Here is a 13,091-nt window from a genome sequence, read left to right on the forward strand (position 1 = left end):
GGGCCATGGAACTTTTCAACGGCTCCGGATGCAAAGCGCGACGCCGCCAAAGCGCAACACCGACGTGCCCAATGTACCATCGATATCTTCACACTCTCTCCGCCGAATTCTCGGAAGAGCATACACGTGCCAGCACTGGCGGCACATCTAATGAATGCACGCTAGTGGGGGATATCGATGGGCTACGAAGGGAAGAATCTGCGCGATCCGAAACAAAAGCAGAGTCAGTCTGTCTTGCGCTATTAAATGTGTAACTCCTCGGTACTATTTGCATAGCAACGCGTCGAATGATCTCTCGGTGTCTATCGTTATTTGTTAGTTGTTACCTGTTGTCTGTTAAGTGTAATTGTTAGTTGTTAATTGTTAACTCTGATTGTTGATTATTTCTAATTAAACTATTGTTCGTTAAAAACACCAAGAGTAGTTCCTTACGCACCTATCACCATACCACCTCAAACTGGTGACCCCGACGTGATTTAACGTGACATTTTGTGAAAGAGGTGACCGTGATAGTGCTATCGTTTTTAACCACCGATTTTGAGTGCACCGCGACGATGGAAAGTAATACACAGGGAACCATAGCCAGCCAGGTGATCAGCATGTCTCCACTGCTGCCCACGAACACGGCGGCATGGTTTGCCCTTCTGGAGAGACAATTCGAGGCAGCGCGAATTACGGAAGACACCATTAAGTACGTTACGCTGGTAAAATGCCTCAACGATCAACAGCTCCAGGACGTCGAAGACCTGATGACGAACCTTCCAGACATCGGACGCTACGAGAAATTAAAACATGCGCTCATTCGCAAATTATCCGATACGGACGCGACCCGGATAAAGAAGTTGGTGGAAAGCGAGGAGATGGGAGATAGAAAGCCATCCCAGTTTTATCAACATTTAAAAAAACTCTCCAGCCCCTCCACGCCCGATGATTTTACCCTCACGCTGTGGAGGAACCGATTACCCGCCCGCATCAGGCGTATCCTCGCGGCAGTCGACGATTCGGACCCAGAAAGGTTATTGCGGCAGGCGGACCTGATCGCTGAAGAATTCACGGAGGATTTTCAGCGCACCGCCCGAGTAACGGCAGTAATGGACCCACCAGCGCAAAACGCTGGAGTATACGAACCAATGGCCGCCGCAATCAACGTGTTGAGTGAGCGAATATCACAGTTGCAGGCACAGATGAACGCGTTGAGCATCATTAATCATCGTCGACCACGATCACGATCACGCTCGCGTTCGCGATACCACCGACGTTCGCGCTCGCGAGATCGGCCACGGCAAGACGATCTGTGTTTCTATCATGCAAAGTTCGGAGAACGCGCGAGGAGCTGTCGTTTCCCATGCACGTGGAAGTCGGGAAACGAGACCAGCCGTCCGTAGACGCGGCAGACGACGACGGCCTGAGATCCCGCCGCATCTTCGTTACGGACAAAGGAACGAAGATCTCTTTCCTCGTAGACACCGGCGCCGACATCAGCGTATACCCCCGCAGTAAAATCCATAGGCACGTCAAGAAAAACACGTACGAACTATTCGCGGCCAACGGGACGCGCATCGCAACGTATGGTACCACTGCGATTGGCCTTAACCTGTCCCTAAGACGAGCCTTCAAGTGGAACTTCGTAATTGCTGACGTTCAAACGCCTATCATAGGCGTAGATTTTTTAAGCCATTATGGGTTGCTCGTGGACCCGCGAAACAAACGACTCCTCGACACGACAACCCAATTATCATCAAGGGGATATGCTGCCACGACGGAAGAAATATCCATCAAAACCGTAATCGGCGAATCGGTCTACCATCGACTTTTGGCGGAGTTTCCGGATCTAACTCGCCCACCGGCCTTCGGACGAGAGAAAATCCGACACAGTGTGGTACACCATATTGAAACCACACCCGGGCCACCCGTCTACAGTAAACCTCGACGTCTCGCACCGGATCGTCTCAAGCAAGTCAAGGCGGATTTTGCAGCAATGATCGAGCAAGGAGTGATGCGGCCATCGAAGAGTCCATGGGCATCACCCCTGCATGTCGTCCCAAAGAAGGACGGAAGTCTACGACCATGCGGCGACTATCGTGCGTTGAACGCTCGCACCATACCCGACAGGTACTCCCCACCACACATCGAAGATATCGCGCAACATCTGTACGGTAAGCGTGTCTACTCAAAAATCGACCTTGTCCGCGCTTACCACCAAATCCCGATCGCGCCAGAAGACGTTAAGAAAACCGCGATCACGACACCTTTCGGACTTTTCGAAGCAACCAACATGATGTTTGGGCTTCGAAACACCGCGCAAACGTGTCAAAGATTCGTTGACGAAATTACCCGTGGTCTGGACTTCGTGTTCGCTTACATAGACGATTTCTTAATCGCATCCGAAACCGAAGAACAAGATCGCGAACACCTTCGGATTTTGTTTGAACGCTTAAACGAGTATGGCGTAGTCATCAACCCAGTAAAGTGCGAATTCGGTATGAACGAAATCACATTCTCGGGACACACCGTAAACGCCGACGGGATAAAGCCGCTAGCCGAACGCGTTGACGCTATTGTAGAAGTACCGCTCCCCGGGACCGTTAAAGCACTACGCAGGTACCTCGGTATGATTAATTTCTATCGACGTTTCATACCGGGGGCCGCAAAAATTTTTCAACCCCTAAACGACCTATTAAAAGGAGGAAAAAAGGGCAACGCGCCCATCAAATGGACAGAGCAATCCGAAGCCAGCTTCCGCGAGTCGAAACGCGCCCTCGCTAACGCCACGATGTTAGCGCATTCGATACCTGGCGCACCTGTTAGCCTCGCGGTAGACGCATCCGACTATGCAATAGGAGCGGTCCTCCAGCAACGCGTCAACGACTCTTGGCAGCCGTTAGGTTTCCTTACCAAACCGTTGAACTCCGCGCAGCGAAAGTACAGCGCGTACGACCGCGAATTACTCGCTATGTACACTGCGGTAAAGCGATTTCGACACGCCATTGAAGGGAGAAATTTTATAATTTACACCGATCATAAACCCCTTACATATGCGTTCAACCAAGATCCTGATAAGTGTTCGCCGCGACAATTCCGGCAACTAGATTGCATCGGACAATTCACTACCGACATAAGATATATCAAGGGGTTAGACAATAATGTTGCCGACGCTCTGTCACGCATCGAAGCGATAGGAAAGTCTGTGGACCATCGAGCTCTCGCCGCCGCGCAAGAAGCCGACAAAGAACTAAGCAACATCGTCAACTCCGGTACATCCGCGCTACGGTTAAAGAAAATACGTTTCCCCGATCACGACGTAGAAATATATTGCGACGTATCGGGTGACTTTGTACGACCGTACGTACCGAAATCCTTGCGGCGCGACGTATTTAATTCGCTCCATGGACTTTCCCATCCAGGGATACGTGCCACTCAAAACCTGGTGACGACGCGTTTCGTCTGGCCGTCCATAAACAAGGACTCCCGAAATTGGACACGACAATGTATCCCGTGTCAACAATGTAAAGTCACCAGGCACGTATCCTCACCCGTCGGAACATTCGGAGAATTAGCGGGCCGTTTCGAACACTTACACATAGACATTATCGCGATGCCATATTCAAAAGGCTACCGATATTGTCTAACGTGTATCGACCGTTTTTCGCGTTGGCCCGAAGCCATTCCCATCGCCGACATGGAGGCGGCAACCGTCGCTTCGGCTCTCCTTTCCACGTGGATATCTCGTTTCGGCGTGCCTTTAAAAATAACGACCGATCAAGGACGCCAGTTCGAGTCGAACCTATTTAACGAACTATGCCGGTTGCTCGGCATCAGACATTTGCGCACGACAGCCTATCACCCCGCCTCCAACGGGATGGTAGGGCGCCTGCACCGACAACTAAAAGCAGCAATCAAATGCCACGATACGAGCAACTGGGTGGATATCTTGCCGATAGTTCTATTAGGCATACGAACGGCTATTAAAGAGGACCTAAACGCGACGGCAGCCGAAATGGTTTATGGCACCGGCATACGATTGCCGGCAGAATTTTTTGTACCGACTAAACAACAGGCCAATTCGGAATTCGCAAGTCGCCTAAAAGACCGAATAGGAAAAATCAGGCCTCATCCAATTACGCGACACGGCGAAAGGAGAACCTTCGTGTTCCGCGACCTCGAAACATCGCCTTATGTATTTCTGCGTCGCGACGCCATCGGAGACCCCTTACAACCACCCTACGACGGGCCGTATCAGGTTATAGAGCGAGGAAAAAAGACCTTCACTATTAAAATAAATAATAAAAACGTAATAGTGTCCATAGACCGATTGAAACCCGCATTTCTATTTAACGATAATATTGAACACCATAGCACGGAAAAGCGCAATGGAACGATACCGCCTGGTGCCCGAAACGAACAAAGCGAAGGGTACTCAAGAGTTCATCACACCACACGCGCGGGCAGGAGAGTTCGATTTCCTGATTGGTTTCAGGCGGGTCTCGGATAGGCGTTAGGAGCCTATTAGACACTTTAAAAGATTCTGCACCATCAAGGATTGTAAATGTTTCAAGTAGTGCACACAAGCGTGGCAAAATTACATTCGACGATTTGAATAATGAGAAAACCTATGAGCCTGGCGAAGCATATGCACAGAGCAAATTAGCTAACATTCTATTTACAAAGGAATTGGCAAATAAATTGAAAGGTTTTGTCATTTTAACAGAAAATAAAATTTATTTTTGAATAAATAATACAATCGATAAAGCATTATTTTTTATGTCATATAGGAACTGGTGTTACAGTGAATGCCGTCCATCCTGGTATAGTACGAACAGAAATAACGCGATATATGGGAATTTATCAAAACTTTTTAGGTAGATTGGCTGTAGATACTCTTTATTAAAACCAATAGTACATTAAAGTATGACATTCGAAGAATATTGTATAAAATTTTCACGGAGAAATATTAAAAAATACGGCAATGGCAGTAATTATTCGGACGTGTCTCGGAAAAAAGTAGAATTGCTCATAACTTGGTGCTGAATCATCTGAAATCAAAAACTCAAAGTTCATTCGTTAGGTAACAGTTTTCCCCAGGTAACGCTGGGAGGGTTTTTCGAAATTTCAATTTTTCACTTTTTTGGAACACTTTGAAGGGAAAATTAGCCGCAAATTTTTCAACAAATTTTCGCAAAATCGGCTAATGACAATAAATCATTCTTTCAAGCAGAAGGAAAACGGGAACTATTAATGCTTTTGAATTATATAGCTACCTCTTGTCCTCTCCCTGAACCTACCTAGAAGGAGTTTACCACTCGTCATCGTAACCCTCCGCCAAATACCGACAATAAGAAGCTGTCCCTTGATGATAAAATATATTCAAAGCCAACGATATTTACAATATAATCATCGGGATAGCTCAAGCGACCGACTACTATATCGATCAAATATTTCTCTGCTGTACTTACTATATACTTAATACGACGACTGTGTAATTAATGCATAAGAAATAATAAGGCGATGGTAGATGTATCGTTCAATGTTTCAATATGTCGGACACGAAACGACGCCGGGGCCCCTCCTAACCTCCTAACATTGTAATCTAGAGTCTACTATAGCCGTAATGAAACAATCGCAGTTATCCAAGCCGATGGTAACTGTTCGGGATTAGTGACGGTGAGCTTTGGCTCGGGGCGACAGCCTGCCGCCCAACGTAGCCACGGTCAACGGGACGGGTGCTCCGTCTAACAAAGGTGCGGACCGGTGTTATGACCCTCATTAAAGGGGTAATAATAAATTAGAATCGCACTTTCCTCCAACTCTGTTGTCATTGTATATTCTCAGAAGCATTCTCGGACTTTCCGTAATTAAGAAGGTTTCGCAAACCTGGAGCACAATCCGTCTGTCCTTTAAACCGTGTTTCATACACCAAACAAATGAACAACTGTTTAGGCTTTACCTGCCTGTTAATTAGGGGGCCCCCTTAAAAGTCTTAACCCACGCAGTGGGGGCAAACATGAAGGGAAGTGGCGTCTATGTAAGCTCGACAACTAGCTTGGAGATCACATTCCCAATTCGACTATCGAACAGAACGTTTGAAAGTTCTTGACGCTTCGAAGTTCTTGACGTTTGAAAATTCTCGACGTTCGAAAGTTCTTCGTGTTTGGAAGCGCTTCGCGATTGAAAGAGTCCTTATACATCTTCACCACACTTGGAGCAGTAAGTATTTTATTTCCTTCAAATCGTTTCTTCCACTGATTTTTCAAACAATTTGTTTGAAATTATTTATTTTATTTCTTTATTTATTATTTATTTATTTTTTATTTATCTATCTTAATTTTATTTTTCCAGATTCTTCTTCGCATTTGGAAGTACTTCGAGTTCGAAAGTTCTTCACGTTTGGAAGCGCTTCGCGATTGAAAGCGTCCTTATACATCTTCACCACACTTGGAGCAGTAAGTATTTTATTTCCTTCAAATCGTTTCTTCCACTGATTTTTCAAACAATTTGTTTGAAATTATTTATTTTATTTCTTTATTTATTATTTATTTATTTTTTATTTATCTATCTTAATTTTATTTTTCCAGATTCTTCTTCGCATTTGGAAGTACTTCGATTTCGAAAGTTCTTCACGTTTGGAAGCGCTTCGCGATTGAAAGCGTCCTTATACATCTTCACCACACTTGGAGCAGTAAGTATTTTATTTCCTTCAAATCGTTTCTTCCACTGATTTTTCAAACAATTTGTTTGAAATTATTTATTTTATTTCTTTATTTATTATTTATTTATCTTTTATTTACCTATCTTAATTTTATTTTTCCAGATCGTGCCTTATAGCAAAACGATGGGAGAGTGCCCGCTTGGTTACAATAGCTTGCACATCAGAACACAATCTCGAGACAGTTTACCACCGAATTACGTTATGGTGAGCTTTATTTGCCCATGTGGTGAATTCATCTCGGAATTTGGCCTGCATCGCTACCTTTTATACCATCTGACGGGAAGTACGGGACGAAGATCAGGCAACCCAGCAATGCGTCCATATCTCCAGTTGCTCACCAGGTTGCAAGCAGAAGCAATTCTGCGGTGTCGCAGGAATACGAATGAAGATGAACAAGAAAAAGAAGAAGAAGAAGAAGAAGAAGAAGAATACTCTCCTGATCGCTAAACTAATTAGACTTGGGAACTACTTTATATGGGAACTACTACTTACTTTACTTGGGAACTGTAAATAGATGTTGTGTATAACAGGCTCATCACACATAAGTTGTATTGTACATTATAGTAAATAAATTTTATACTTCTACTTAAAAGATAGATTCTAAATTTTTCTTTATCCCTTCTATCCCTTCAATTCCAATTTATCATATAATAGATTATAACTTCTGTCCAGTTTGTTAAAATTTCTTTAACAACTTCTGCGCTTCCTGTTTAGCATCTCGATCATCTTCGTTCTTTGCAGGATAATCAAGGGCCATTTTTAAATATTTCGTAGCTAGCTCTTTTTGATTTAATTTTAAGTAGGTTTTTCCCAACATTAATAAATTTTGACTATAGAAATTGGGATCAATTTCCTCTGCAGTTTCAAAATATTTTAGAGCTTCCTCGAATGATGAAGATGGCGGTTCTCCAAATATTACAGATGCAATTTTTCTTTGATACCATGTTAAATCAGCAACTTGATAGCACCAAGTACCAAGCATGTACATAAGTGTTGGTTCTTTTGGATTTAGTTCCATTGCTCTCTGCGACATTAAACATATTCGATACAATTTCTTGACATTGTGTCAGGGAATGAAATATTTATAAGTATATATATATATATATATATATATATATATATATATATATATATATATATATATATATATTAATATATTATCATGAAATATACCAGCATATGTTTCTTAATATTATATGACTCTTTTATTTGTGCTTTTACTCCTTCATAAAGAGTCTTAGAATTAAGAAGAATCGATGCCCATTTGTGTGCAGCCCAATTATCCTCTTTTATCTCAAGTGCTTCAAGTATTAAATCATAAGCTTCGAAAATTAATTTCTTTCCATCCACTTCACTCACAATTTTAGACAATTTATACATTGCTCTACACAAACGCCATATAATTTCAATATCACCGCTATCCTATAAAAATATTCAATTTTATTATCTACATTTATAAGTGATATACATAATGTCATTACTTATTAATTTATTAGAAGGTCATGTATTTCCTGGTATTGTTCTTGCTCGTATAATGCATCGGCTTTTGCTATTAGAACTTCTTTTGTAGTTATGATTGCTTCGTTGTCACCTCTCTTTTTTGTAAGACCCCAAATACCCATAGCAGTGAACGACGATATGGTACATAATTTTGTTGTTAACATGTACTGATTGGTCTAACAAAGGTGCGGACCGGTGTTATGACACTCATTAAAGGGGTAATAATAAATTAGAATCGCACTTTCCTCCAACTCTGTTGTCATTGTATATTCTCAGAAGCATTCTCGGACTTTCCGTAATTAAGAAGGTTTCGCATACCTGAAGCACAATCCGTCTGTCCTTTAAACCGTGTTTCATACACCAAACAAATGAACAACTGCTTAGGCTTTACCTGCCTGTTTATTAGGGGGCCCCCTTAAAAGTCTTAACCCACGCAGTGGGGGCAAACATGAAGGGAAGTGGCGTCTATATAAGCTCGACAACTAGCTTGGAGATCACATTCCCAATTCGACTATCGAACAGAACGTTTGAAAGTTCTTGACGCTTCGAAGTTCTTGACGTTTGAAAATTCTCGACGTTCGAAAGTTCTTCGTGTTTGGAAGCGCTTCGCGATTGAAAGAGTCCTTATACATCTTCACCACACTTGGAGCAGTAAGTATTTTATTTCCTTCAAATCGTTTCTTCCACCGATTTTTCAAACAATTTGTTTGAAATTATTTATTTTATTTCTTTATTTATTATTTATTTATTTTTTATTTATCTATCTTAATTTTATTTTTCCAGATTCTTCTTCGCATTTGGAAGTACTTCGAGTTCGAAAGTTCTTCACGTTTGGAAGCGCTTCGCGATTGAAAGCGTCCTTATACATCTTCACCACACTTGGAGCAGTAAGTATTTTATTTCCTTCAAATCGTTTCTTCCACTGATTTTTCAAACAATTTGTTTGAAATTATTTATTTTATTTCTTTATTTATTATTTATTTATTTTTTATTTATCTATCTTAATTTTATTTTTCCAGATTCTTCTTCGCATTTGGAAGTACTTCGATTTCGAAAGTTCTTCACGTTTGGAAGCGCTTCGCGATTGAAAGCGTCCTTATACATCTTCACCACACTTGGAGCAGTAAGTATTTTATTTCCTTCAAATCGTTTCTTCCACTGATTTTTCAAACAATTTGTTTGAAATTATTTATTTTATTTCTTTATTTATTATTTATTTATCTTTTATTTACCTATCTTAATTTTATTTTTCCAGATCGTGCCTTATAGCAAAACGATGGGAGAGTGCCCGCTTGGTTACAATAGCTTGCACATCAGAACACAATCTCGAGACAGTTTACCACCGAATTACGTTATGGTGAGCTTTATTTGCCCATGTGGTGAATTCATCTCGGAATTTGGCCTGCATCGCTACCTTTTATACCATCTGACGGGAAGTACGGGACGAAGATCAGGCAACCCAGCAATGCGTCCATATCTCCAGTTGCTCACCAGGTTGCAAGCAGAAGCAATTCTGCGGCGTCGCAGGAATACGAATGAAGATGAACAAGAAAAAGAAGAAGAAGAAGAAGAAGAAGAATACTCTCCTGATCGCTAAACTAATTAGACTTGGGAACTACTTTATATGGGAACTACTACTTACTTTACTTGGGAACTGTAAATAGATGTTGTGTATAACAGGCTCATCACACATAAGTTGTATTGTACATTATAGTAAATAAATTTTATACTTCTACTTAAAAGATAGATTCTAAATTTTTCTTTATCCCTTCTATCCCTTCAATTCCAATTTATCATATAATAGATTATAACTTCTGTCCAGTTTGTTAAAATTTCTTTAACAACTTCTGCGCTTCCTGTTTAGCATCTCGATCATCTTCGTTCTTTGCAGGATAATCAAGGGCCATTTTTAAATATTTCGTAGCTAGCTCTTTTTGATTTAATTTTAAGTAGGTTTTTCCCAACATTAATAAATTTTGACTATAGAAATTGGGATCAATTTCCTCTGCAGTTTCAAAATATTTTAGAGCTTCCTCGAATGATGAAGATGGCGGTTCTCCAAATATTACAGATGCAATTTTTCTTTGATACCATGTTAAATCAGCAACTTGATAGCACCAAGTACCAAGCATGTACATAAGTGTTGGTTCTTTTGGATTTAGTTCCATTGCTCTCTGCGACATTAAACATATTCGATACAATTTCTTGACATTGTGTCAGGGAATGAAATATTTATAAGTATATATATATATATATTAATATATTATCATGAAATATACCTGCATATGTTTCTTAATATTATATGACTCTTTTATTTGTGCTTTTACTCCTTCATAAAGAGTCTTAGAATTAAGAAGAATCGATGCCCATTTGTGTGCAGCCCAATTATCCTCTTTTATCTCAAGTGCTTCAAGTATTAAATCATAAGCTTCGAAAATTAATTTCTTTCCATCCACTTCACTCACAATTTTAGACAATTTATACATTGCTCTACACAAACGCCATATAATTTCAATATCACCGCTATCCTATAAAAATATTCAATTTTATTATCTACATTTATAAGTGATATACATAATGTCATTACTTATTAATTTATTAGAAGGTCATGTATTTCCTGGTATTGTTCTTGCTCGTATAATGCATCGGCTTTTGCTATTAGAACTTCTTTTGTAGTTATGATTGCTTCGTTGTCACCTCTCTTTTTTGTAAGACCCCAAATACCCATAGCAGTGAACGACGATATGGTACATAATTTTGTTGTTAACATGTACTGATTGGTCTAACAAAGGTGCGGACCGGTGTTATGACACTCATTAAAGGGGTAATAATAAATTAGAATCGCACTTTCCTCCAACTCTGTTGTCATTGTATATTCTCAGAAGCATTCTCGGACTTTCCGTAATTAAGAAGGTTTCGCATACCTGAAGCACAATCCGTCTGTCCTTTAAACCGTGTTTCATACACCAAACAAATGAACAACTGCTTAGGCTTTACCTGCCTGTTTATTAGGGGGCCCCCTTAAAAGTCTTAACCCACGCAGTGGGGGCAAACATGAAGGGAAGTGGCGTCTATATAAGCTCGACAACTAGCTTGGAGATCACATTCCCAATTCGACTATCGAACAGAACGTTTGAAAGTTCTTGACGCTTCGAAGTTCTTGACGTTTGAAAATTCTCGACGTTCGAAAGTTCTTCGTGTTTGGAAGCGCTTCGCGATTGAAAGAGTCCTTATACATCTTCACCACACTTGGAGCAGTAAGTATTTTATTTCCTTCAAATCGTTTCTTCCACCGATTTTTCAAACAATTTGTTTGAAATTATTTATTTTATTTCTTTATTTATTATTTATTTATTTTTTATTTATCTATCTTAATTTTATTTTTCCAGATTCTTCTTCGCATTTGGAAGTACTTCGAGTTCGAAAGTTCTTCACGTTTGGAAGCGCTTCGCGATTGAAAGCGTCCTTATACATCTTCACCACACTTGGAGCAGTAAGTATTTTATTTCCTTCAAATCGTTTCTTCCACTGATTTTTCAAACAATTTGTTTGAAATTATTTATTTTATTTCTTTATTTATTATTTATTTATTTTTTATTTATCTATCTTAATTTTATTTTTCCAGATTCTTCTTCGCATTTGGAAGTACTTCGATTTCGAAAGTTCTTCACGTTTGGAAGCGCTTCGCGATTGAAAGCGTCCTTATACATCTTCACCACACTTGGAGCAGTAAGTATTTTATTTCCTTCAAATCGTTTCTTCCACTGATTTTTCAAACAATTTGTTTGAAATTATTTATTTTATTTCTTTATTTATTATTTATTTATCTTTTATTTACCTATCTTAATTTTATTTTTCCAGATCGTGCCTTATAGCAAAACGATGGGAGAGTGCCCGCTTGGTTACAATAGCTTGCACATCAGAACACAATCTCGAGACAGTTTACCACCGAATTACGTTATGGTGAGCTTTATTTGCCCATGTGGTGAATTCATCTCGGAATTTGGCCTGCATCGCTACCTTTTATACCATCTGACGGGAAGTACGGGACGAAGATCAGGCAACCCAGCAATGCGTCCATATCTCCAGTTGCTCACCAGGTTGCAAGCAGAAGCAATTCTGCGGCGTCGCAGGAATACGAATGAAGATGAACAAGAAAAAGAAGAAGAAGAAGAAGAAGAAGAATACTCTCCTGATCGCTAAACTAATTAGACTTGGGAACTACTTTATATGGGAACTACTACTTACTTTACTTGGGAACTGTAAATAGATGTTGTGTATAACAGGCTCATCACACATAAGTTGTATTGTACATTATAGTAAATAAATTTTATACTTCTACTTAAAAGATAGATTCTAAATTTTTCTTTATCCCTTCTATCCCTTCAATTCCAATTTATCATATAATAGATTATAACTTCTGTCCAGTTTGTTAAAATTTCTTTAACAACTTCTGCGCTTCCTGTTTAGCATCTCGATCATCTTCGTTCTTTGCAGGATAATCAAGGGCCATTTTTAAATATTTCGTAGCTAGCTCTTTTTGATTTAATTTTAAGTAGGTTTTTCCCAACATTAATAAATTTTGACTATAGAAATTGGGATCAATTTCCTCTGCAGTTTCAAAATATTTTAGAGCTTCCTCGAATGATGAAGATGGCGGTTCTCCAAATATTACAGATGCAATTTTTCTTTGATACCATGTTAAATCAGCAACTTGATAGCACCAAGTACCAAGCATGTACATAAGTGTTGGTTCTTTTGGATTTAGTTCCATTGCTCTCTGCGACATTAAACATATTCGATACAATTTCTTGACATTGTGTCAGGGAATGAAATATTTATAAGTATATATATATATATATATATATATATATATTAATATATT

General features: G+C 39.9%; 1 protein-coding gene across 1 annotated transcript; it reads left to right on the plus strand.

Annotated features, from left to right (window-relative positions):
• The first annotated feature begins 480 nt into the window (after window positions 1–480).
• On the plus strand, window positions 481–1,478 carry LOC143303890 (uncharacterized). Its single transcript, XM_076625999.1, has one exon. The coding sequence runs from the start codon at window positions 555–557 to the stop codon at window positions 1,383–1,385; it is 831 nt and encodes a 276-aa protein (XP_076482114.1). The 5' UTR covers window positions 481–554; the 3' UTR covers window positions 1,386–1,478.
• The last annotated feature ends 11,613 nt before the right edge of the window (window positions 1,479–13,091 follow it).

The sequence above is a fragment of the Bombus vancouverensis genome, chromosome 17 (assembly GCF_051014615.1).
Source record: "Bombus vancouverensis nearcticus chromosome 17, iyBomVanc1_principal, whole genome shotgun sequence".
Taxonomy (NCBI): domain Eukaryota; kingdom Metazoa; phylum Arthropoda; class Insecta; order Hymenoptera; family Apidae; genus Bombus; species Bombus vancouverensis.

Excerpts from the sequence above, each read along its gene's own strand:
- LOC143303890 (XM_076625999.1), top strand. The coding sequence starts at position 555 with ATGGAAAGTAATACACAGGGAACCATAGCCAGCCAGGTGATCAGCATG.